Raw genomic sequence first — 25,634 nt, forward strand, 5'->3', positions numbered from 1 at the left:
TAGGTTAATATGTTTAATCAATGGCAAGAGAGGTGGTTGGCGAAATGAAGCTACTCGATGCGCGCCTACACATCCTTGGATGGACGTCCATGTATGTACGTACGCATGTGCCCACCCAATGGTAATATGTAATTGTTACTTGCATGAAGATTAGCACCTACCAATGCCTATAATATCATACACGACATACGTACATGTATGTGAATATGTATGTAGGTATGTAAGAAAGGAAAAGCAGCTACATGTCGATATCGGAACGGATGGAGGTGGAGGAGAGAGAGCTGCGAAGAATCCAATGTGCGGGGTTGAAGACTTAGGTACCTACCTAGGTACATGTAGGTAGGTACTAAAGACTTAAGGTCAAAGTCAAGTCAAGTACTTACATAAGGTAGTTCAAGCCAAGTTAAGTCAGAAAGTCATTCGACTAAAAGTCTATACTAAACACTAAACAAGTAATGTTTTTAGCTTTCTAACTTACTATTGCTTAGTCTCTAGTCCGAGTGAGCCGTTCAAGCTATAAAACTAACGTGATAGTTTCAAGTCCTAGAACCACTTCGTCTCCATAAACACTCGAGATAAAGTTCTGGGGAAAAATCGCGAGACACGAACGCAACCGTGCTATGTACAGAACATAAACCGGGTAAGGATTAGCAATTTCTGGCCAGATCTCTCCCTCTCTCCCAAGGACAATGGAATAAACAGGGTGGGAACACAACGGAGCAATTCTCTTCGTCGGCATTCGGGTTACCCAAAACCAAACATTTCACTTACGGATGCGACCAGACCCGCAGCTCGAGACCCGTTCCTCGACCGTTCTCTCCCAGCCTAGATTCCCCATGGTTCGAGGTGTTCGAAACGACTACCTGCCTGACAGCGGCTCTTCTCTTCTAGTAGCAGTGCATACAACCTAGCATCTTGCAATCTACTACCTTGCTACCATCCCTGTGTGTGATTTGTTGCACTTTCGAGACGGGCGATGTCATAACGCTTCTCAAATGCTACCTTTTACAATTCCCTCTCACAATTCGGTCGCCTGACCTGACTATATAGAGATAGCTCTGCAGCAGCCCAATATCAATCATCAATTGCCCTCTGCAGCACATCCTCTCATGTCGCCAATTCGCAAGTAAATACCATTATAAATAGAATCCTTTGACAAATTTCAACACTGTTTTTTCTCAGAGGTCTAGATCTAACCCCCCTCCTCGGGGTTAAAACAGTCCGCAATCCTTGTCCTTTCGAACCATTAGCATCCAGATCGATATGCCGTAGCGTCTGTCTTGGCACTCAGGATTTAACTGAAGAAAACAGATGCATGTGATACGAGGTTCTCGCGTCTACAATAATTATAAAGGTAGATGATGAATTGCCGTGTCGACCTTGACGGTAGCATCATGTCGCTCAAGTAAGACGATATGATCGACCTGGTATTAAACCTCCTTTACGCACCTTCGCTAATCCATGTTGGCCGGGATACCACTGATATGCGCGAATTGATGATCGAGAATCAAGGCTTGATCTTTTTTTTTTCTCGTCGTCTGGAACATGATTAAAGAGTTGCAATGGAATTCCCTGTATCGACCGTGCCTGTAATTTGCGATATGGCGTGGTGCTACTTCTGGGGAGTTGGTTAAGGAGGTTTACACCCAATGTAACACATGTACACATACAGTCCAGCACGTATCAAAACCATCATGTAGTATCAAATCTTTAGCTTCATTGTTTCTCGCACCTTGAAAGATGCCAATTTTCATTGGTCTACATTGTAGATACCTATTGTAGGTAGGTATTTACTGATAACTATCTCGTGGGAGGGGGGTAGACTATGAGCTGCCAGCCTCTTCAATGACCGGCTCTCGATAAAACTCGTCTCTGCGAGTTATGCCAGTCGTGTCCTCCCCCTTCTCGTCCATAATCGATCTTATATCGATTGTTATATCCGGTGGCTCTCAAGCATTGGGCAACACCTTCTAAGTAGAAACGAACATTAACCGTCTCTTGCCAGAACTTATGGCCACTGAATTTTTCTGCCCGCTATTCCGCATCATTCCATATGCCTTGAACATATTAAAACTGGTGAAATTGTCGAGTCCCTGACGCCTTGCCATAAAACAATAAAACAAAGAAAGAAAAATGTCGCAAGAATCCCTGCCTGAACTCCTTCCCAATGCTTTTTTTGGTTGCCGCCTTCAAATTAGGCAAGATGGGCCTTATGGGGCCCTAAACATCAAGAAAGTCGAAATCACAAGATGCCAGAATCCTTAAGTGCATTATTGAGTATCGTTTCTTTCACAGCCGCAAACACCAAACGGATGTTGGAAGTATCCGTGGCTTGAGTCAAACTAGATAAGCAGGTCAGCAACTGAAAATTAAAAATCCGGTTAGTTGGATGGATGATATGACGTACTGAGGGTATAGGTTTAGGTGTGCCCTATTTACTTGGTTAAACCTCCACAATAGGTACTTTGCCGCCTTGTTGACGTCGTTACCGCCAGAATAGTCCGGGAAGTAATTTCCTAGTGGTGATTTTGGAAGCTTGACTTTGAATATGTCGACTTTGTTTAAGAACAATATTATACTTGTTCTCATAAACCACCTCGAGTTGACGACCGAATCAAAAAGTAACAAGCTCTCCATCATTCGGTTCTGACTACTTTCTTCAAGTAGTACCTGATCGTACTCGCTGAGCGCCACGCAGAATATGATTGATGTTACATTCTCAAAGCAATGAATCCACTTCTTCCGTTCGCTTCGTTGGCCACCGACATCAAACATGCTAGATTTAAAATGTTAGAACCTGTGTCGCAAAAAAGGAAGTTGGACCAAGCTACTCACTGAATACTGAGGGCCCCCATCTGAAATCGAGTCTCGTAAATACCTGTCGTCTTCGTTCGCGCGCGGAGAACGTCCATTTCATTTGGTAGGTAATCTGGGGCGCATATTCGTGATGCCTCGTCGAAGAAGCTAGAGCAGTGGTAAGCAACATAACATAAGCATCAGTACTCCCTTCTACTCACTATTCAGCCGAGTCCATTAGGTAGAATTCGGTGGAATGTTGCATTAACTGCTCGATAGAAGGATCATGCCATAATGCGTTTACTGCCGTAGAGACCTTCTGTTCGATATGCGCTGAGGGACCCGACTCGACCGTATATGCTAACAGGTAATCACTATAACCCTTGATTTCTTCGCTATGCGGCTCGATGTCAAACTGGTCCATTGCGATAATAACGGCTTTGGCGCATTCGATCAGGTTCTTAAAAACGGTCGCGCGGTAGTTAAACAGTTCATCTTCCGAATAACCTTTCAAGTGGATAATCTTCATTTGCTTAACGATTGTTGACTTCCCGCTCTCGCCGGAGCCTAGCGAACGATTACCGTTAGTACCGTGCGCAGCTAGTTATGCGAGCGTTGACAACTCACCAAGCAATAGAATCTTGCATTCTCGCCGTAATCTCTTTGAGTCCTCATCAAGCGCGCGGTCGATAGCTTGACTACGTTTTTTCTGCTCCTCCTCTTCTTTATTTGAGCTCATACAGGCCCCCATCACGTTGCAAGGTCAACTGGCTTTTCCTAAACCAACGCGTAATACGAATAAGGTTGGTGACAGGCGTTAAAGACGTTCTAAATTGTATCAAAGCGCCCGAGCGATCAGTGGCCAAAGTCTATAGGCGCATCCTGATTTCCGAAAATCGTCGGCAGTAGCTCCTTTGGTCGCTGCAATATTCTGGCGCGGCAAGTAACTCGGTATCGGTGCGCGAATTGCTCGATCGGGGTAGGAGTAAGGAGTAGGAGGAAGCTATCCAGTTATGTTTGCGTCTCTTTGTTCAACAAAGCCGATTAGCTAGCTGCGTTTAGGTGTTTATGCAGTAGCAAAGAAGCGCCGCTTCGATAGGTTATGTTTTTTTTCTTCTTTTTCTCTTTTGGGTTGCGCCGTATCTGCGGGTCGGGGCGAAGGGTTCAACGGTAGTTCGAAGGTCCGAGGCAATATGACGAAATTGATTAACAGGAAATATCTGGAGAATCTGGAGAATGTCGGCTGTTAGCGCTAACTATGGCCCCTAGCCCTTATTAATTCAGTTAATTTCAGAATTGAATTTTGGAGGCCCATCGAGGGTTGAAACGGTTTCTAGTCAACCTCGAGATGAGGCGGAGCGGCGCAAGTGTGGTGCAGCCAAGAGCGACCATTACTTAACTCGAGTCGGCTGAGTCGGGGGGGAAAGCATCGTACAAATAAAATTATGCAATTGGACTCTGGGTGAAAATGGGTGAAATGCTAACTGTGGAAATGTTCCAGAAGGAGTCGGGAGGATCAAGTCTTTCCCATTGCCCTCCCTGCTTGAATGGTTACGTACAAGGTTGTTGGCAACGGTCTCCCTACCTACACATATTAGGTAGGTGAGGTTCTCCGATATCTTGGTCTGCGAAGCAAGTGTGCAAGCCTGCAAGTCTCTGCAACTCTGTAAGTTTCTGGTCGCTTGACGATTGTGTAACGGGCGAAATGGGGAAACCCCATAAACCCGCAGGCGTAACAAAGCGATGGTCTCGACAGGGCAACGGGTAACGGGCAACGGGCAACGGATAACGGATAACGGACAACGGAACGGAGACGTACTTCCAAGGTTGCGAGTCCAAGGTAGGAGGGGTGGCGGGTAAGGGGGGGAACGCAGTAGAGAGAACTCCTCCAAAGTGGGTGAGATAGCTAAAGGTATGAAGAGAGGTAGACAAAAAAAAAAGAAAGACAAGACGAATGAGGAGAAAATTGGTTTAAGGGTTGTAGTAGAGTGCAGTAGAGTGTAGTAATCGGGTAGGTGGTGTTTTTAGTTTAGGTAAAATTACACAGAAGGTGCTGTGAAGGGTAGCTACATAAGGTACATGCAGTACACCATACGCGTAACTGAGGTGAATAATACAAAATGGCAATAACGATTGGACATTGGGCATTGAACATTGAACATTGGCGGTGGTGGTTGAAATGTTAAATATGACGTAGGAAACTGTTTGGAACAACTTACCGAAAATAATTAAATATCCAATTGTACCAGATGACCGACAACACTGCTGACGATGATGACGATTATGTAGTTGTTAGAGAGCTTTTTGAGATTCGGGGGAATAATCGTTCTAGAATCGATCGAGGATGAGGAGAGAGAATTATGAGATGACGAGATTATGTGATTATGGGATTATGGGAAAATGCGGGCGTTCACGGCAATCAATCAATTAATTACCAATAGACGAATAGACGAGGCTCCTTAGCAATTGCGACCTTTCAACTCTCACCTCTCACACAAGAGAAATTGCGAGAAGGAAAATAATTAGTAGCAAGTAGTATTGTAGTATCGTGGTATTATTATGACAGAATAAAGTCAATCGGTCTGAATTCAGTCAATCATGACTCTTGAATTTTCTTGTGTAAGGTCTCGGGCGGTCAGGATTTCTTTTACCGTTCTTTGCATTTTTTTTTTGATGCTTCGACCCATGTGCAGGTGCAGGTGCAGGTGGTTCTAGGTACCCAAAACCACGAAATATAATAGAAGTGTACATATAACGTATACATATAAATGGATACCTAGACAGCAGGTACATAACGGATATGTATAATAGAGCCCCAAAGGGCTGAATAGTTTTGATTGTTACAGGGAGGTACATGCTTTGGACCCTTGCAGACCCTGGTATTGTACAATACTTAGCGCCACTCTCGTTCGAGAAGTGCCTGTCAGCGAAGAACAGGGACCATGGTTCCGTACCTGTACAACGCATAAAAGAAATATTGGATTTTCTAATGGGGGGTGTCTGGGTGTCAGTTTACGAAAGAAAAATAAAAGCAAAGATACTGACGAGAAAAGGGAAGAAAAACATACATATCTTGTATGCGTCCATGTCTAAGAGGTATACCCAAAGCGGGTTATATATGTATATTAACGTATTTTATTATAAAGTACCGTACAATTATGTTATTTGGATTCTTCAAATTCAAATGTTACTCGGGGATTTTGATCATGCTGCTGCCATGTTGCCATGTTATCTGTAAGGTTTATCCATCTATTTTACACTTTCAATTTGCATGGAATCCATGTATCAAGTGGATCTCTCTTAGTAACGGGCTAGGTATGCTTAGCATGGAGCCCTCGGTGGGAATTGAATTTTCAGGTGCCCTAAGGAAAAGAGACCCACATGAGCTCTTCATTGGTGTACAATTTGGGTCTTTCAGGGATCATGCCGTCTTGTTATCTCCACGGGTTGCGGTCATCGAACAAACACAATTCGCGGCAATCCATCACGGTCTATCAATACGAAGAGTTTTGTCGAACTTGTCGAGTCAGGCAATACACACCTGCACTTATACATCCCACATTATCCCACATAAAATTCAACTTTTTTTTTCTTTTTTTTCACATACCGACAAAATAGACTAGGGGAAATACGCCGGTGGTGGTATATGTGATATAATTCTTTCTTCACATCGAACTTATCCAAATTCGGCAGCTCTTCGTCACTCAAGATCATCAGACTTTGTCTCTCATTGGCCTGGTTACCTTTATATCGTGTCTTTTCTTCGTCACCTGCAGATTTACTTGTGCGAGAGAATTCAACATTATCATGCAATGCCCTAGTTGACAGTTACCACTTTCCCAACCGATCCGAACCAATTCGAGCCAACCATTGCCCCATGCGTCCCGAACGGCTACATCCAGCAGTAGGCCCGGCACGCTTTAGAAAGAAGAGCGAGGGTCGATGGTCTATAACGTCTTAAAACTCGGACATATAGGCGGCTCTAGGTAGGTATTATGAAAACAACCCATCTTACCTTATAGATTTAACATGATCATCGACATAGCATGGTAGTAGTACTAATACGGCCCCCATTGTCTGAATCAAGGCTTCATAGCATAATCCATCGTTCTATAATTAGGGCAATTGATCAATTACCTAATGTATACATAAGACGGGACCTTCGGCTCTTTAAGCAAGGGGAGACACAACTGACATCACTGCACCTCATACGTACAACTCTTTACCAAAATGGAAGTTGCATATATTCCGAATATATCATCTTTATCTTATGATCCTAGGGACAGTTGCCGTATTAAGTGTCCAGTTAAGGACTTCTGACACGAGACGTCACTCTCAAGGTGGAGTATATATATACGGTGTTTATAGCTGGGTAAGTGTTCTTAAGCCTTAATAACAATATGCTACAGGTTTACATTTTAAGTCTTTGTTGCCTAGGTGCTAATGAATCTCGCAAGTAATTGCCCCTTTTCTCATGTCTAGAGTCAGAGAATCGACCGCTTTTTGCTAGGCATTTTTCATTTTTGGCATTGAAGTCATCGAAAATGAAAACTGCGCCTGTTATGTGCATTAAAGGAAAGTGGACCGTATTGCCCCGAGTATTTTGGCTCTTGCAATTGGTTCAGTTAACAAATCTCACTTGTTTTCTAAGTATGGATTCAAGAGTCATCTTATGGTATCCAATCACAACCATTTCAACAGCTAAACCAAGTGAGCTGACCTTAAGTTTCGATCCTGCTATTATACTATTTCAGCTAGCCTCTCTGTACTAAGTGTATACGCAATACAAATGCTGTATACACGCTATGTAAGAAGAGGCTGGCCTTGCTCTTGCATTCAGCTAACATAGTCGCCAACAGCTTAATCTTACCTCTTGTAAATGGCACTATGATTTACTGGTTCCCCTTGTAAAATGTTTGCTGCCCACGTGTTTGACGCACAGCGGGAAAAGCCCTTACTTAATGTAAGTCAGACATGTTCGGACTATCGGTACCCAATCTGCCTTGAGAGTCAATTGTATGGCTAAGATGCGATATCCTTCACGTCGATTTTGGGGGGGTTTATATGGAACGTATGTTTGAGAGAACGTTGATTGAACACATTATCTCCGCCTCTCAAGCCTAGCGGAAATATTGTGTCCCCTTTCAATTCCATTATCAGCCAGTATTGGCCAGCCCTCTCTCTTCTAATCGAATGTCTAAGCTAAGCAACAGCCCTACCTTAGTGTTCTCATCATGTCAGAACTTTACATTAGGACAAAGACGAACTCATCAGCTTAAGGCCGTAAAGGAATACGGACAATTAATCTGTTGCACGCGGAGTCGTGTTTCATCTATCCTCAGAACCCGTGGGATTGCGGCAGCTTCCCGGTAAGGGGTAATGACATTGGTATAAATATGCATTAGTTACCAGGTTCACAGCACAGCCCGAATACCCAGATGCATGGCATTCCTCGAAAACTTCTACATTTTTTCGAGAAACCTTCAATGCCGATCTACTTGATCCGGGGGTTCTCTCTTTCCCCCCCTTCTTTATGTCCGAGCCCAGCCTTGAGGTCAGATTTTGTACAGTACATCCCTAACCCTTCCCCCTGACCCCCTTGCGAATTACTTTTTATTTCCCATCCGCAGGGAAGTCCTAAGATCCCCTGCGGCTGAATGCTTCCACACGTGGCATTTTCCGTCTGTGCTTTTATTTGACAAGGAAATCAACCATGGTGCTCGCCACGTGTCGACCGATTGAAATGTTATTGCTGTCATCAGCAATATTACGTACTTCGTGCTAGTCGGCGCGCAATTCTATGAACCTCTTCTAGTAGATAGACGGTGACAGAAGCGATTCGGGGGACAATATGGATACATATAAAGTAACAAGCTCCCGTCGAACGGAGTTGTTCGGCTCCGTAAATTCTTGTCTTGAATCCCCAACCCCCTCCATAAGGACCCCTTACTGGCTTGTCATATTTTGGATAATAGCGGTCTACTTAATTATACCGTAGCTTTCTTAAGACGCGTCTTTCTGGCAAATTCATATAATTCGTACATCGAAGTCCCGGTCCGATGTTACACGGCTACCATCTCTCGTGCCATGCCATAAGACGCAGGCGGTATACCCAGTCGATCGCAATTTCAACGCCGGGGTAATTTGTGTGGATATAGGACAAGCAACTTGAACCTGGTATTGATATCCTAAATCTCCGTATACAGTGCGCGCGCGAACCCTACATACTTTCTTCTCTAGCCCATGACGACGGCCAAGTTCAAGCAAACAAAAGCGGTCGGGAACGACGAAAACCCAAGCAAGCAATACCTATTAACAAGGTAATCCATAACCCATCATAATCCTCTCTAACTATCAACCTACATACACCATTTCTTTTCCTTCCTTCCCTCATTCTCTCCACCTAATCCCCCAGTCGCCCTTTGCGAAACTAGGCTCGACGACCTTCCCTTGCATAACGGCTTCGCATTTCCTCTCGCCGGCGAATCCGAAAACCACGAGTCTACGCGCAGCACTCCTAACCATTTCCCGCTGTTTCGCTCTCCGCTGCCCCTCGATTCGCTTCCGCGCGTTTTCTTCGCTTTCTTGCGAGCGCTCCGCGCGCCCCTTTTCCCCGCCTACGCTGCCGTTTACGAGGAATGTGGTTTGTGATGGGCGGATCCGGGTTCCGCTTCGCACGGCCATGCGCGCTTGGACATCGCCGTCGATCGAGGAGGTATCGGAGTCTGAAAGACTGAGTGCTATGGCGCTATCTTCGTCTCCATCGTGAATAAATTCGTTTTGGGTAGGGGTACTACCGTCTTCCTCGGCTGCGGGTAGGATTCTTGATGCACGATTCTTCCGCCGTCCAAATGTCTTCTCCGGATCCGCGCGATCACCGAATATAATATTTTGGACTTCGTCACAGGACACGATGATGCGGGGGTCGCCTTTCTTCGCTTTTGCGGATTTTCGCATTTTGTAACTACCGCTGCCATTGTTACCTTCCTGTTCCTCGGCAAGTAACATGCGTACAAATGTGGCCTCGATCTCGCGATCCAGCTTTCTAGGCTTGGTGTTGCGACAGCGCTGAGAGCAGTAATTCGGTGCGCTACTGCCGCCATTGCTAGTGTTACTGGAGTCGTGCGCACGCCGTGAGCTTATAACGCGACCGCAAGAGCGGCAGTATGGTGTTAATTCGCCGCCTGGGAGGAGGTAGTATGGCACTGGTGTCGCTTGCGACTTGCCCGGGCGCGACCACGAGTCCATCCACTGATGGAAGAAGTTAGTGATTACATTCTAGGTAAGGAGTCTAGGGTCATAGGAACGAGCTATGACACTCGGAAATGCTTCTTTTAGAAGGCATTGTTCCGCATATAAGCTTAAAGTGCCAGGGCGTGTGTTTATTGCTGCGTACGCTCATGGTTGTTATAGGACTGAGGTAAGGTATAGGTGATTGTAAAGATACGAGTCTTAGTAACGTAGGCCCTACAAGTCGCAATGTTGGTGACGAGAAGCTTGCAGGACAACGGATAGGAATAGCTCTTAAGTCAGATACTAAACATAGTAAGCTTCTCTTCATAAAGTAGCCAATTAGGAAACAATCTGTAGTATCGTAAGATGAAGTGTCGTAAGTGAAGTCAGTTCGGGTCTCAAAGCACCACAGATACGCAAAGTTAATGACGTCACTAGATCTAACCAAGGTCTACTACAGCTCTAGATCGAGACTTAATCGTCTAATTCCAATGTTCAGGATGTTGATCCTGCTTAGATCTGGTGAATGGATAAATAGAGTGCTAGATCGATTCTCCGATATATCCTTGACTGGTGGTCACCTTGACAGCTCTCCGAGTACGCCGATGGTTCGTATTCATAAACTTCATTGATAAGTCAAGTATCGAGCCTCCGATATTGATGGTATTAGTAAGGAACAGGAGTACGATATGGTCACGAGGGAGAGAAGATGATAACTGGTTGGAGGGGACAATGGTCCCAGATCCCAGTACCATCAAGGTTAGGCTGCTGTATGCGACGCGATGCGACCCGTTGGATTCAAGTAGTCTATCCGAAAGCTCCTAGTCGCCGTCCCATGTCCATTGCATGGTTCATTCCAAGGTCTTCGATGCAATGCCCACGAGGCCAAATTTGTTGAGCTTATCTTCTATTCACTATCTAGATTCCTAGTCAATATACCCTGTCCTTCAGCTGGTATCCACAGGGAAACGTCTAGACTTTCACTTCTACGCTCAGACGATGTTTTGGGTATGAAAAAGGAGAAGGCATTGATTATTATCAATGGGGATTCTAAATAGTCTCGCGCTATAGATAATCTCGATGCTCAGGGTACATAGACCCAAGTCCGAGCACGTCCAGGATCCCATACCCTTTATACCATTACAAAATGTATTTTCTTTTCGATAGTGAGATACATATCCTAGAATCCCACGTGGGCGGGCGATGTCGTGATGCACCCCAATTCCGATAATATAATTCGAATCCACAGTCGTACGTCTTTTTTAAGGTAGTATGGAGAAAAAAACGCCTTCCGGTTCATCCCCAGATTCCGCTTAGGGACAACCTGATTCTCCCAGACCATAGATATAAGGCACTACTACAAACGAAAAGGGTATATGCAAAGTGTGATATCGTACCGTCCCAACCATATATCATTATAATTTCAGCCTCAACCATCTTGCGTGTATCTTATATGGAGGGTGATATAGTAAAAAAGCAATGGTGATGCGCGAGTTCATCGACGCTATCTGTCTACTTTATGGAGTTAGCTCCAAGTTCCCACCAAGTTATTCGAGGTAAGACATTAGCGCGTACATCACCTACTGAAAAAAGACCTCATTACCATTCTCAATCCGTAAGGAGCCCACGTGGGGGATTAATGGTTTCTTTATCGTTACCCCAAAGGGGAGCTAGGAGGAAGTGGGCTAGTACTAATACACACCCGCTCGACTAGGCACGGGCGGCGTCTCGCTAGTGGGAGTCACTGAACCGAACGGACTCAATTTCCGGTCCGCGTTCTTTCGAAGGGAGGAGAGCTGGAATCGTAGCGGTCCCTTCTTTTCCCAGCTCGACACGCTAGCTGTATCTCCAGGTTGGACAGTCCTGATCGAATTGGGATCGAGGTGAGACTGCGGAAATATTCCCCAGCCCTTTGATGTAGTGCCAGACCAGCACCAGTGGTCCGTATAAGCCCCTATAATTGTAATACGTAAGTGTCTTGCTTCGGATACTCGGATTGACTAAACAGGCAAGAGAGGTTAGAGAACTTACAGCCAATGTTTTTAATGATATCCCCCTTGTCGAACTTCAGCCACTTCTCGTCGCCTTTCTGACTCCACTTCCATCGAGCTACAGCTTGGACGTTGCTCGTGCCCTGCATCTTAATTTCGTTCTTCGGCGGGGCATCAATTTGGACAGAGTCGGCTTCGAATGCGGCTCGTACTCCGTCATGCCAGCCGATACCCCATTTCCCATCGTACTTGGCAGGGAACTCGATTCCGACTATCTTGGCCCCGACTGCGTAGTGGAGGACCGGTTCTCGACCAGGGGGCGAGCGCATAACTCCATTTTGGATCTTCCTCGTTTCCGTTGCGACAGCCGAGGGTAATCTAGAAAGCTCGCGTGAGAGTCCGGTCATGACGGATTGCATAGGTGGGTGTGGTAGGTGGAGGTCAAAGTTGTCTCTGAAGGCTGGTGGGATATCGGTTGATTCGACTACGGTAAGACCTGGGATTTGGGGGAGTGGTCGAGGATGTCGCGCTATGTGAGCAAATAGCTGACTTTGGTTGAAGAACACGGTAGAGTCGCTTTCTTCAGTAGTCTTTCCTTGTTGGATACAGAATAAGCATCCGTAAAGTTGTTCCTCCACATGTCGGATTTGCAAGTGGCTCTTTTGCAATATACGCAATCGAAAGCCGATAGAATTAGATGTGAAACTTCCAGAGGCTAGAACATGTATTAGATAAAATCCATATCGAATTGAGAAAGAATAAACTCACAATCGTTGTTGAGATCCTGCTCGACTGACTTAAAGTCGATCTCAAATAGACAGTGGTTGCATTTCGCAACAACGGCCATGGAGAAACCCTAGTTATATTAGCATTATTCTTGTGATGGGGTTTGGCGCGAGACCGACTGTATCATCACTCACACCAACGGGTCGTTTAATTTTCTTGAAGCCTAGCCGACCTGCCATAACTTCCTCAGCACCCTTACAGAAGCCTTTGAGCTTGTAGAAAGAGCTGAACGGTCCTATAGTACAATCGGGTTCCCGTGCTGGCGTCGTTAAGCCATCCTCCATATCGACGGGGATCAAGCCTGAGTCCATACCTGCGGGAAGTTGACCTAATACTCCACCAGGACGGACGGTAAGAGTAGATGATGAATTGTTGTTAATTGAGCCATAATTCGATGAGGTCAAGCTGGGATTGCGTTGGTATACGGGAGGGTGGCCGATATACTCTGGCGGTTGTCCTCCAGGGCTAACTGGTTCTACCGATAGTATCGAGTTTCTGTGTGTGACCGCCGAAGAGCTAGGGTTCGCAATACCCATACAATCGACTATATCAAAAACAGAGCTGTTAATAGACTCTGTTGATGGGTGGCGAGTAGAGCGGCGACTACCTGTTGGTTTCGGCGCCAGCGAAGTTTGCCTCGGCGGAAAGTTGGGGATGGGAGGGAGACTAGTTTGTGGGCCTTGGGTGGTGACCGCACTGTTCTCGGGGATAGAGGGTGTGCGTCCGAGAACAGAAGATGTATCCGAAGGCGACCGACTGGCCGAGGGATCCTGGAATTGCCCTGGCCATCCAGAACCCTCATTAGCAGGCGACCGGTTGGCGGAAGTAAAACCGCTGTAGGACCTATACGTTGAACCCTGCGTAGAGTTAGTCCAACGTTTGCTCTTCCCAGGAGACCGAGATCCATCACTAGCCGTCCCGAGGCTCCGTGAAGCCGCGCGCATTCGCCGGTCATCTTCGTCCCTCTGGGCTAGGTTCAGAGGCTCGTCGATCCGGCTTCGAATCCGTAAGGGGGTCGCAAGAGAACCAGGACTGACCGGTTGTGTTTGGGGAATTGTCGGGGAGTCGCTCGGTACGGGGGGGCGACGTTCCCATCGGTCCGCTTCCCCTGGCTGCTCTATGGGACTGACAGGCGGGGCTGAGCCGACTCGCCATGGGTCAGTAGAGGGAGGTCTTGGCGGAGGGTCCGAGGTCACATCGGATACTTCAGAGCGGTGCGAGTTGCTTCGGTTGAGGCCGCTGCTCATAGATCGAGGAGGTAGGTTTGCGTCTAGACCTTCGTCGGGGCCTGCCACCGCTCCCATCATGCTGCTCAGTTGCAGCTCTGTCTCTTCCATCAGCTTATCTGTCGATGAGGACGCCGGAGGGTCGACGACAATACTTGTTGGTATTTGTTCATAATGTGAATTATTATCAGCATGATCGGGGGCACTTGATGCCGCTCCTCTTGAAGACGAGGATCGTACTGAGTTTCGCGTTGGTGCAGACGTAGGTGCAGGCGCAACTAGTTTCATTCGTCTCAGTATATCTAGGATTTTCGGCGCAGCTTTTCTCGAGGCTTTTTGTAATTCCTCAAACTTGCTTTGATCGAAATCGTCGGGTTCGACATAGTCGTCAAAGTCCCATAATAAGTCTTCTAGTTCGGATCGGTACTGCGCGATTTCGTCTAACACGTACGGTAACGAGTCAATTTACCAATTTTTAAATAATTATGAGGACCCAAGGGGTAAACTAGAAAAATACCTTACCGTTCTCTTTGATCGCATCGACAAAGTTTACACCGTATTCGTCGAAATTCTTAGTGCAGAGCGGCTCGATCCGCTTCAGTGCTCGGTCGCCCTCCCTCACTAGGCTCTGCGCTGCCTTGAGCATAAGCGGCGATGTTTCTTCGTCTGCATTTGCCGCATTTTCAATTGCTACATTTCCTTTTTCTACAATATCTCTAAACGGCGCAATCGCGAGCCGCTCGACTTCGTCCGCCATGATAGCTGGTGTGTTGGTTAAGTATTTGACAGATGTCGTCGAACATGCAATAACCGCGGGTGTTCCTATTGACCTGTGACCTGTCCAGCCCGGTAGGAGCGTCAGAGGCTCCCAATTTAGTATGTAGGATCGAGGGAAGGGTGGAGCAGAGAACCGACAGGCTGGAGTCCTCGCAACTCAGCCCTCGCAACAGTTGATGTCAAAGTTGCGCAACGACGATGATGTATACGGCAGCACATAACGCGAAGAATCAAGGATGAGGGAAAGAGAAGAAGAAAAAACGACGAGACCGGAATATGAGAGATTGGAAATTCCACCCCACGAAAGGCTGAACTGCATCAGTCAAAATGCTGACCCAAGTTTCGCTAAAGCGTGCAGCGATAGCTTACACCCAAAGTATCATCGATTGCCCGGGGCATAACGGAACCACTCAAGGGTCTAGTGGCGTCTTTTGGCCAATGCAGAATCGAATCGAGCAGTACTTACGATGTATATGTAGTGCTGACCCTGGCTTGCGTGGGCCTTTTTTCCTCAGGGTACCTCAGGGTATATTGTCTACTCCATTCTGTTCCATTGCCCGCGTTGGCTATCGACCTTTCTACTTTCTAGCGGACACCGCCTGTCAAGGTCTTGATTGGCCCCGAGGCTTGCGGTGTACCCTAGTGTTACCCCCCAGCAAGACCCCCAGCAGTTCGACACGGACAGGGGCAATGCATACGTTCCACTGGACTACCTTAGCGCTTCCCTGGTCTCCATCACCCACGACGAGGGACTTAGTCTTGCGAATCTAATGTCTTAGATGGCCCATGTTACGATCACTATCACAATTGAAGGGCTCATTGGTAAATTTACCCAGAGCGAATGAACTGTTCTATCTGGACGTTGGATGTTGATATTCGATATGGTAGGGTCGCAAGGCTCTAAAGACCGATAAAAAAAAGGTAAAAGAAAAAAAGGGGCTACGCTGTCACAAGCTTCAAGATAGGGTACATTATTTGCTTACTTACACACATACCTTAGTAACTAATTACTACCTTTACAGTAGGTCTTCAGCCAACGAGGCGGTGCTATGCAAGACTACCACGTAGTAATAACCTCATATGTATACATTACATAGATAGGTAGGTAGGTAGTCGAAATCGCTCAAGTGAAGGTAGTGATCTTCAGGTAACAGTGTCACCTACTTCATATGTACATACCGTACGTACATTACATACCTACCCTCTAAATCTACTTATTAGTAACCCAACCCAAAGAAACGGGTTGGGGTAGAAGGGGGTGGGACGGGATGAACGTCTCTACCTCGGCCGTATTCGCTCCTAGGCCGACCAATAGTCAGACAGACCCAAAGATTGTCCAGTTGCTTTTGATATCAACTTTCCCCTGACTGAAACCAGGAAGGTCAGCGAACATATGGTATGGTTGAGATTCGGTTCGCCAATTGATACCTAGCCGATTTCCGGCAGGTTGGAAATGAGCTGCGTGATGTACCTGAGAGTGCATCAAGACAGGCTGGCAAGATAGGGCGGTAGGGTTCGCGATGGATCTGAGTCAACCCACCATCGGCAAATGCATCTCCACCGAATCCTACGCCGTTATAACGAATGAGGGCTGTCAGCCCGTCTACCAAGAGAGTAGGCTTCAATTGCTGGCTGATTACTTACCATTTCTCCGTCGCATTCAGTGCATTTCTGCGAGGCGATCTGAGACGACTTCCATGTTTACCTACTAGGTCTGCTAGGTACACACTGTAGAAGTATGAGACATGCATAGCCTACACTGATAGAATAATATACGATCGATTGCCATTAATAGCCCGCGGGATCTAGCGTACGTCATGGTATTGTCTCAGGGGAGGACTACAAACAGCCGTTGCTTGCTGCTGTGAGACCTCATGTTTGTATTTTTCCTTTCGAGCATCCAGCAGGGTTATTGTCGTCATCGGCAAATCAGTAAGGTCAGATCGAAAGAGGAAGGACTTTCAAAAGTTCTCCGTTATTAACCACCTAGGGAGTCTGCTAGTACCATGGGAGTCCTGCGATTGTCGGATTACTTACCTACCTACCCAACTTGAACTCCACTTAGTTAACAGGGGATAAGGGGGGGCAGTGGGGGGATGGACCAGATGGGGAGATATTCACCCCGGACATGCAACTAATACTGCGAATACCCAGCACGTTCGTGCTAGGTACGTGCTGGTATGTGCTAGGTAGCCTACAGCACCACAACTTCTTGGCACCAGGGCTGATGTCCCAGGACTTCTGGGCAGCTGAACGAATTATGACAGCACTACGCTGTGGCTTGGGAAGATCTAAGTAGGTTTGTCGAAATCGGCTGAGGCTCTCAACGAGGCATATTCTATAAAGCCTGCTTCGCCCTCTGATTTAAGACACTTTGGGTCGCGAAATAGCTTTAAATGACGTCTAGCGGCTATTTCTTTATTGTGATCTGTTGCCTCGTCGAATGAAGCGGCTGAGATACTGTTGCCTTAGCTCATTGCTTAGTTGTCTTAGTTGTAATCGACACAAACATACCTAGGTAGTGGGGAAGAATAGGAGCCAGGTTACCTTCGCTATTGACGCAGCAAACCCGTAGCTATAGTGTAGGTACAGTACAGTACTTCACTAATTATTAGCAAGCAAGCAGATCAAGATCCATCGTCAAACATCAACACGTTTGCCGAGTCTCCTCGCCATCGAATTTACTTAGTTTTGCACCACACAGCTGGGCAATTCTAGGGGGTAAATATTCTCCGCTCTCTGATTTAATGTCCGAGATCATGGCCGCGTGTTATTGATTCTACGCCAATCGTCAATGGTTCATCCTCGCTTTTGTGTATCCAGGAGCCTCAACGTCAATGAGGTGGATTGCCATTGGATTTGTGTAGGGTAGAAACGGTCCCTCCGTCAGCCTTTATTACCTCGGCTTTAGAACTGTGATACCTAAAACGACTTCTCGAGATACTCCGACGAACCGAATAGGATATTGCTCTGTTTTGATTCGAAACATCCCGTCCTGCTTGTGTCTCTTCACCACGGCGCAGGTTCGTTCACCATACACACGGTACAACGGATCCTTCAATCGGAGCCATCCGACCTGCCGACTTACATGGACTACATGGTTCTCCACTGATTGCTTCCCACCTTAGCTACTTGCTAGGGTCCTTTGCTCAGGGGTCGCGCAGTCTTATCCTACACTATCACTTTCACCTTGACAAGTTCACATGCCAATGCGGTCAAGACTCCATAAACACACATAGATAGTCTACATAGTACACAAACAAGGTGACCACTCTTTCCAATATTACCAGGTCCCCCTCCTCGTCGCCTTCACCCCCCTTCCCCTTCGATGCCACCATAGCATTCATGAAACGCTGCTTTAGTGTAGCTCCCCTTGCATTCTTAATATTTTCTTTCGCGGACCTGATGGATATTTTTTTGAGTCCACTTGATGGATTCAACGTAACATACGCTATAGGTCGCTACTATCGCAATCTATACTATGTTCGCTTCTAATTAAGTCCAGTTGTTACCAACATCCTAGAAGCTGGTCTCGTGCTTCGGGGTCCGAGAGTTGAGGCTTCAAAGAGCATAGCGACAAGATAAGTGGAATGGCCGGTTTGAGGTAACGGTCCCGAGTCCAGTGGAGATAGTAAGAAGCAAGTTGATATCAGAACAGAAGGAGAAACGAAGCGAGTTCGAATTTGTGGTTGGCTATCGAGTCTCTTGAAACATATCCAATTAGAGATATCGTAAACAAGATCGCTACCAACTGAAGGTCCTAGACGGATAGGCCTAATATCTCAATTTAGGTACCTCTTTAGGTAGGTCAATAACTGAACATGACTGGGTGCGGGATCCCACTGCTGAGGCCCAATGTACGACCCAACAATACGGAAAACAATACGCGACGTCATTTTATTTCGAAATCACAATTGAAACCTACAACCCTATAAGGAGCCATATAACGCGACAAGTAAATCTAACATGATTAATTAATTATATTAAATTCACCTCCGAGTGTGCCTAGACGCCTAGGTAGGGTGGTAGGTTAGCTGCTACCCAAGTACCCGCCTAGGCACACGCTATAGGAGGGTCTAGACAGACAGTGTTGTATGGTATAAGCATCAGTTCAGTTCCAATCGATGTCCCCCAACTACATTTTCATATCCGTACAAGTTAATATTAGGTACACACTTACAACCTCAACCTTTCATCTGCCCATATCAAAGCGTACCTATCTCCTTTGGTATAGGACTCTCAGATAAAAGTAACGTTAGAATGACACAGACAATAATGTCCGAAATCATTCGTCTCCCCCACAAACCTGATACCCCACTATCGTACCGATTCCTACCGGGACAAGGCCCCTTGTCTACCACCCATCTCGTCGTCTTCCTGAATGGTCTTATCGTTTCCCAAGCCGGCTGGGAGCTAACCATAGAGCACCTGCAGAAGAGATGGACCGAGCACAGCCGCGGTACCAGTTACCCGTCACTGCTCACCTATGACCGTTATGGACAGGGTGAATCCTCCCGTGATCCGACCGACGAACAGAACGGCGGAGTTCACGACATCCGCGAGGTTGTCCGCGACTTGCATGCCTTAGTGCAGTATATATGGGAGACTAAGACGAGGAATATTCAAAATAGAAGCGGGGTAGAGCAAGCAAAAGAGGCGCCTCAGCCGAAGTTGGTATTCGTCTCTAATAGTATCGGATGTGTCATCGCGCGCCTTTATACTGAGACTTACCCAGGCATTGTTGAGGGTTTACTGCTACTAGATAGCAACATTGCTAATAGCGACCTTGTCTCCGTCTTCCCAGACCCCGATGCCCCCGGATTCGACCCGAAAGTGCTGCCTAGTGATGCGACGGTTGAGGAGCTACGGCGCACCCGCGCTGCCTATGATTCCTACTTCCGCCCATCAGTACCAAATCCGGAACACCTAGACCGAAGGAATATCGCTGACCTACTACCACTCTCGGATGCACCACCGCTGCAAGGCCCGGGGTCAATAGGGCCATGGATTACAGTTGTCGGGCATGACTGGGAAACCTTCGCCGAAGAGGGAGAGAAAGGGTTCATGAATGTGCCCAAGAGCTTAACCAATACATTCCTTAACCCGGAGTGGTCTAGGTACAATGAGGGACTCGTGCGGCTGACACAGCCCGAGAGAGCGCGTGGTCCCGTGATAGCTACGGGTTGCGGACACTTTATTCAAAGGGATGATCCGGCATTTGTTGCGGAGCTTACGGAGAACCTACTAGAGAAGGTTAAGGCCGGCACTACAAGGTAGGATATAGGAAATGGTGGGTAGTATTCGAAGCTCTACTCTATGTCTGTGCTCGAGCATACATACCCCACGGGTACCGGCGCCCTGCGTCGTGGTGTATCTACTATAGAGGCATTATACAATGAAAGCTCACCGAAACTACTGCATAAAAATGCGAAGATACTGAAAGAACGACTGTCTTACAAGTGGGCTTTATCACACGATGACGTCTCCCTGCGCATCTGTTCTGATAACAAGTGACGAGGCTTGCTACAGTCGACGAGGGGTTACGAGCAACGTTTCGGGTCGGAAAATTTATTGTTGATTATTATCATTCGACGAAGGCTTAGTTGCATGATAAACAATCAGCATTAATGCCAGGTACATGGAAACCGACCACACTTGTAAGTTAAGTTGTGTTACAACGTTGCTGTTGCCAGCCACGTAGTATCATCATCCCTAAAGGGGTTCTAGTTCTAGTTCCAAAACCCCCTATTCTCCGAAATATAAACCGACCAGTCAGATTTTCATCTCCGAAATACCCCAAGAAAGTGTTACTTCAGCGCAAAGGACCGAAATTTAAAGGACTTCATATTTAAGGAACTTTTGAAAGGAAGACGTTGACATGCATGATGTCAATAATCGAGAGTCACCTCATATAGACGAATCGAGTATCCACCCGCCGAGATGACGCGTGTTTCTTGAAACTAACAACCATAGGATGCAGGACAAAAATTTAACAGAACATCATCTTCATCCTCTTCGGAACTAACGGGTACACACCCTTCGCTTAGGAAACCGGCGACGCCCATGAAAGAGTGGGAGTTAGGATGTGGTTACACAATCCATCCTAACCTTCAATCCTCTTTCATAGGTCCGGGTAGGTACAGATTGACACGAGATCGACGAAGGGTAGATTGATAAGGACACACAATTTTCAGCTAAAGACAGAGAGACCATTGGTATGATCTTGTTCTCCGCTTGAAGCTCCTGATAACCTTGCATGTTGAGGCTGCTGTACCACATCCTAATAGACATATTGTAATTGCCATACCTCGCGACTAGGCGTGTCCGAGATCCTGTAGGCTTCCGATATAGCCTTTCATAGTCGCACAATGAATAGCGGTGAGACAATTTCCCCAAACGTTGTCCATCCGGGTCCTTTCCTCTGTGAAGATGGATTGCACAAATATCACACTTTGTTGCTGTGCGTTGCTGACATAGTCATGACGGATGCTGACAATATAAAAACCCAGCTAACACAAGAAAATTATGGATGAATTATCTAAGTATCCAAGCACTTAGGCTGCCCAACGCCATGTTTTGGATTGGGCATTATAACATATTGATCTTGACCGAACAGAGACCTCGGTAAGACGAAAGGGGGCACGGCGGGGAGTCGGTCGAAACAGACGTGAGGCACAGCAATATCTGCCGCGTTAGCTTGTTCAATAGTCTTAAAACCTGGGGAAGAACGTGCCGCTTTTTGCGATATTTGGTTTTGGTAGGTAAGGAAATTTCTGTAAGCGGTCGCTTGGGAAATAAGTCTCTATGCGCGCAAGTAGTTGAATGCATGCCAACTATCGTAAGTACCTAAGATTAGGTAGGTATGCAATAATAAAAAAGCCAGCCTAGACATACAAGGACGATATGGCTTCTTTGGGGGCGCTATAATGGTTCACGCCTTATGCTGGCATGTTATACTCTGGGACAAGGGAGAAGAGGACTGGTATGGCTAAAAGTTGAGTACAAATAGGCTGTTAGCATGCCCAACTGAGCAATCTCTAACAACAATGAAATTTTTCTTGCCATTAGGTACATGTTAGTTCTACTTCTAGTTAGACATAATAGTACCATGCTTCCGCAAGCTTCCAATAGAGGCCATTGCCATCCGCACACGTACATGCTCTGTTTCGACGTTGCTATTCATATCATTAAGCGCGGTGACGAACGTCTTTATTGATGCTGCTTGGCTATCCCTTCGAGACGCAGTCGCCAAGCAACTAAACAAGAAGATATAGACATACTATGTAGTTGCTTACTCGCCTAGACAGCTAGGCAACCATCTTTGTCGTTGAACATATCTCTCACATCCCTGGGGTCTGTATAGCCGGGCACCTAGTCTATAGCTTTTGCTTTTGCGTGCGTACGAGGGGACAGCGACTTTTATTACGTTGAATTTTTACTGCTTATTTGTGGTTTCATTGTCGAGTCAGAGAATTGATGAATGATTTCCAAAACGCGATATTAAAGCACCGGCCGCGAAAGACGCGCGAGAGCTTGTTCTGAATATCTCTCCTTACCTACCTAGGTACCCAAGTAGACAGGCACCAATACCCCCAAGACTAAGCTGGGTGTAAGAAGCCCTGTTAGAACCACTATTATATGGTACCTCAAGTGATGCTTGTGGACTTGCCCTGGTATTCCTGATTTGAAGATAGTCTTCTGTTCATGAAGGGTTCGAGAACCTGGAGTATTATGAATACTAGACACTACTATGTGTTGTGGAGTTAAATGCACCTAGGTCTCAACGAGTAGCAAGTTGTTTAGCTCGTAGGACCATGTAATTATGCCTCATGGCGTATACGAGCGCCCCGATAGTGATCGTTCCAGGGAAACAATTCTGGACGGAGTGGTTCCGTTTGACCTAAAGTACGATTAAAGGCCATTTCATGATAGCCAAACTCAGTTCGAATCCATTTTGAGTTATAATCAACGTGCGAGTGCCTAAACGACTGTGCGTTATATGCGATGAACTTATCGCTTTTCTACAGGTGGTCTTGACTTGAAACCTTCATACCTGCTAGGGCGGTCATCGAGCGCTCTTCCAAAGCCGAGTAGGGATCGTGCTTAGTCTTTTATCTAGCATTCCCCAGCCTGCTAGAAATATGCCTAGGTGAACAACTACTCACCTTGCGACGAGAAACAGATACCGTCTGATACCATCGTGCCCAGACGGGGATCAGGGAAGTTGGTGATAAGTGATACACCCTTACTCGTAACATCTTCGTGCGCTCCTTGCTGTGAGAATCTACTCTCATTATCGCTATAGCTGTCAACACCACCTGGGAGTCGTGGCTTGGCGTGGAAACGAGGCAGTGGAGTCGGGTCCAACATGTCTATGTCATATATCTGCTGTAACCACTTAGCCCAGATTGAGCTTAACTGAACCAAGACCACGGTTTTTATATTGCTCGCCTAGTCCGCAGAACGTGTCCTTACGGGTGACCCTTGGGCATATCCCATTCGTATCAATTCTGGCATGGCTCATAGTCCCATCGATGGAGATGGTACGCCTATTGGGGATGTCCGAGCGATAAGTCTAGCTCAGCTTGAAGTTACCAAAGCTTTCCATCGCCATCTCCGCTCGCGAAATGTCTTTAGAAAATAGCATTAGAAACCCTCGACTGTTTCCAATCTACATAACTTCCTGGTCTTCATATAACCCGATATGATTATCTTATTTATATTATAATCCGGAGTACTCGATCGCAACTAGGTTGAAGATGGATGGGTTGGTATCAGAGGTCAAGCCACAATAGGATTGTATCTTTCAGAATGATGTGGCGGTGTTCTTTAGCAGCTATCCCGATAAGTCCGTGTCTCGGCTTAGATTGGATTTCGGCTAATTATATGTAACAAAGAATTGAGGTCGTTCCTGCTTCAGTCTTTCTATTCGAGAAAGCCAATTTAGGACGACGTGACACACTTTATATCAGACCGAGACTGCCTATTAAAGCTTAACGCAGTGACCACCCCACATCCATTGATTCATTATCCCTGGTCCCATGGTGCTTTCTCCACTTTACGGCTTTCCCAAATGCAGGGTCCGATGCTCGGCAAGTGGTTCGATGCAGCTCAAGTGTCGTCATTGGTGGCTGGCCCGTCAGCCCGTTAGTTGCTTTGGTCCGCCCTAGCATAGCCAAAGAAAATGACATGGGATCCCTAAAAAATTATGACAATGTAATAGTGTGGGCGGTCTACAGAATTGGTCTCTGCTTTCTCCTCTTCTACTCCTTGATCTTTTTCCCACACAGCCTCCGATGCGTCAAGACGAAGTAAATCAATTTCGAATTTCCCCCTTGTTTGGCCAATTTTATCTTGTTGTCTCTTGCACGTGTGCATCTACAAGCCTTGGAATGATACCCCTGGATTCAAGCATAGCTTCCTTATTATCCTCAGTTCTTTGATCCAACCCTTCAAAATGCCACCGGCCAAGTCGAAAGCGAATCAAAACCACGACGACTCAAAATCGGAGACGGCAAGCGTCAAAGATCGAAACGGTCATGGACCAAACCATCATCAGTCGAATGGAAAGATCCGACGAGTTGCTAGTTCTACAGGTACACAACGAGACGTAGCGACCGTTAACGGCAACTCGTCAACTACATCGGCGCCCGGGAATCAAGCAGTCCACGCCCCAGGAGTAAGATTACTTCCGCCACTACACCTTATTATTTCATACCAGCTAACATTACATCTTCTATAGTTGCAATGGCCGTCCTTTGATCGAGACATCCTACACGATTACCGTCGCAAATACCTCCTCCCCACCCCGACAGCTTTTGCCAACCCCTACCACCACTGGGTACTTTCGCGACCGGGCATCGGCTTACGTTCGCCCACAATGGCAAGAAAACAAGAGTACCGACGCCAGAGTAAAGAAGACCTTACGAAGGCCGTCAGAAAACATTTCAATGCGCTCGGTGTACAAGAGACGGAAGTCATTGTTGACTTCGTCCACAAGGTCAGAAATCCTGGCGTTGTAAAAATAAGGAGGAATAAGGATGCACCACACTCGTCTCCGTTACCATGAGACGTACACAACACATATATACCCCCAGAAAGCAGGAACACTTGCATACATCGCTACACTGCTTCAAATGCATTATTGTCATCATGATTATTATTATCATGTTATTAGACCCGTTTTCGAGTTCTTGCATACCCTATGGCTTTTTCGCATTTTTGCATTATCCTGGAGTTTTAGCGTTGGGTGGGACTCGATCGCGGAGGAACAAGGGCCGACGATTTATCATGAATGGGTATTGTACATACAGGCATGCTGGATTTTTACAGCGACTAGGTACATATGTTTTTCTATTGAATGGGAATTTCAGCTCCTCAGTTTATAACAATATAGATATCATCCTTTTTTGACGATTTCCTTATCGTTAAACAAATCTCATTTAATATTATTTTTTTAGTTGACCTACCTCGGCAACTTCCATGTCTAGCGTGACTGTCACCGTTTTTTTAGTTTCGCTATTCTACTAAGGCGATGGGCCGAACCCCTCACGCGGGACGCGTGCTCAGGTGCTAAATCCTGTACATAACCTATTCCTTTTACTAATGAATTTAGATTGGCCGCACTCCCGTGGTGGCACCGCATCTGCTGCAATAAACTCCGAACTTAATTGTACCTGATTACCAAATTGGGAAGACAGTATATGTATGCGCTCTAAGTGTCTAATGGGTTCTAGTTAATTGGCTAAAGAAGCCCACGATATTTATTCAGCGCATTCCAAGAACATTATGCGGTACGTAGATCCGGGGCGGCCAAGAGTTGATT

At 46.4% G+C, this 25,634-nt stretch overlaps 6 protein-coding genes across 6 annotated transcripts; 3 read left to right on the forward strand and 3 right to left on the reverse strand.

Annotated features, from left to right (window-relative positions):
- Positions 1 to 1,698: 1,698 nt before the first annotated feature.
- Positions 1,699 to 4,075, reverse strand: F4822DRAFT_31208 (G protein alpha subunit). The gene is made up of 5 exons (XM_051455344.1): positions 3,424 to 4,075; positions 3,018 to 3,363; positions 2,836 to 2,964; positions 2,408 to 2,776; positions 1,699 to 2,342 (listed from the first exon to the last, which is right to left on the reverse strand). Exons 1-5 carry the CDS (start codon positions 3,545 to 3,547, stop codon positions 2,243 to 2,245), a joined length of 1,068 nt encoding a protein of 355 aa, XP_051319720.1. The 5' UTR covers positions 3,548 to 4,075; the 3' UTR covers positions 1,699 to 2,242.
- A 1,808-nt stretch (positions 4,076 to 5,883) lies between these two features.
- F4822DRAFT_31326 (uncharacterized protein) lies at positions 5,884 to 6,579 on the forward strand. The gene has a single exon (XM_051455360.1). The coding sequence runs from the start codon at positions 5,955 to 5,957 to the stop codon at positions 6,417 to 6,419; it is 465 nt and encodes a 154-aa protein (XP_051319721.1). The 5' UTR covers positions 5,884 to 5,954; the 3' UTR covers positions 6,420 to 6,579.
- Positions 6,580 to 8,627: 2,048 nt separating this feature from the next.
- Positions 8,628 to 10,605, reverse strand: F4822DRAFT_386502 (uncharacterized protein). Its single transcript, XM_051456717.1, has one exon. It carries the CDS (start codon positions 10,042 to 10,044, stop codon positions 9,187 to 9,189), a length of 858 nt encoding a protein of 285 aa, XP_051319722.1. The 5' UTR covers positions 10,045 to 10,605; the 3' UTR covers positions 8,628 to 9,186.
- Positions 10,606 to 11,501: 896 nt separating this feature from the next.
- On the reverse strand, positions 11,502 to 14,962 carry F4822DRAFT_31353 (uncharacterized protein). The gene is made up of 6 exons (XM_051455365.1): positions 14,555 to 14,962; positions 12,941 to 14,472; positions 12,789 to 12,876; positions 12,061 to 12,735; positions 11,633 to 11,983; positions 11,502 to 11,544 (listed from the first exon to the last, which is right to left on the reverse strand). The coding sequence occupies exons 1-5, from the start codon at positions 14,787 to 14,789 to the stop codon at positions 11,721 to 11,723; spliced, it is 2,793 nt and encodes a 930-aa protein (XP_051319723.1). The 5' UTR covers positions 14,790 to 14,962; the 3' UTR covers positions 11,502 to 11,544; positions 11,633 to 11,720.
- Positions 14,963 to 19,084: 4,122 nt separating this feature from the next.
- F4822DRAFT_435798 (alpha/beta-hydrolase) lies at positions 19,085 to 20,086 on the forward strand (the record flags this gene model as incomplete). Its single annotated transcript, XM_051462240.1, has 1 exon — positions 19,085 to 20,086. The coding sequence occupies one exon, from the start codon at positions 19,085 to 19,087 to the stop codon at positions 20,084 to 20,086; it is 1,002 nt and encodes a 333-aa protein (XP_051319724.1).
- A 3,793-nt stretch (positions 20,087 to 23,879) lies between these two features.
- F4822DRAFT_386513 (uncharacterized protein) lies at positions 23,880 to 25,276 on the forward strand. The gene is made up of 2 exons (XM_051456718.1): positions 23,880 to 24,488; positions 24,552 to 25,276. Exons 1-2 carry the CDS (start codon positions 24,267 to 24,269, stop codon positions 24,876 to 24,878), a joined length of 549 nt encoding a protein of 182 aa, XP_051319725.1. The 5' UTR covers positions 23,880 to 24,266; the 3' UTR covers positions 24,879 to 25,276.
- Positions 25,277 to 25,634: the final 358 nt, after the last annotated feature.

Source organism: Hypoxylon trugodes (genome assembly GCF_022578975.1).
Source record: "Hypoxylon trugodes strain CBS 135444 unplaced genomic scaffold F4822scaffold_1, whole genome shotgun sequence".
Lineage (NCBI taxonomy): Eukaryota > Fungi > Ascomycota > Sordariomycetes > Xylariales > Hypoxylaceae > Hypoxylon > Hypoxylon trugodes.

Excerpts from the sequence above, each read along its gene's own strand:
- F4822DRAFT_31208 (XM_051455344.1), bottom strand. The coding sequence starts at position 3,547 with ATGGGGGCCTGTATGAGCTCAAATAAAGAAGAGGAGGAGCAGAAAAAA. Across the intron at positions 2,777-2,835 it reads ATGGGGGCCCTCAGTATTCA|CATGTTTGATGTCGGTGGCC; the intron begins GTGAGTAGCTTG and ends TTTTAAATCTAG. Across the intron at positions 2,343-2,407 it reads CACCTAAACCTATACCCTCA|TTTGACTCAAGCCACGGATA; the intron begins GTACGTCATATC and ends CTGCTTATCTAG.
- F4822DRAFT_31326 (XM_051455360.1), top strand. The coding sequence starts at position 5,955 with ATGTTATTTGGATTCTTCAAATTCAAATGTTACTCGGGGATTTTGATC.
- F4822DRAFT_386502 (XM_051456717.1), bottom strand. The coding sequence starts at position 10,044 with ATGGACTCGTGGTCGCGCCCGGGCAAGTCGCAAGCGACACCAGTGCCA.
- F4822DRAFT_31353 (XM_051455365.1), bottom strand. The coding sequence starts at position 14,789 with ATGGCGGACGAAGTCGAGCGGCTCGCGATTGCGCCGTTTAGAGATATT. Across the intron at positions 14,473-14,554 it reads CGATGCGATCAAAGAGAACG|ACGAAATCGCGCAGTACCGA; the intron begins GTAAGGTATTTT and ends CGTACGTGTTAG. Across the intron at positions 12,736-12,788 it reads GCAGGATCTCAACAACGATT|CCTCTGGAAGTTTCACATCT; the intron begins GTGAGTTTATTC and ends TACATGTTCTAG.
- F4822DRAFT_386513 (XM_051456718.1), top strand. The coding sequence starts at position 24,267 with ATGCCACCGGCCAAGTCGAAAGCGAATCAAAACCACGACGACTCAAAA. Across the intron at positions 24,489-24,551 it reads AAGCAGTCCACGCCCCAGGA|TTGCAATGGCCGTCCTTTGA; the intron begins GTAAGATTACTT and ends CATCTTCTATAG.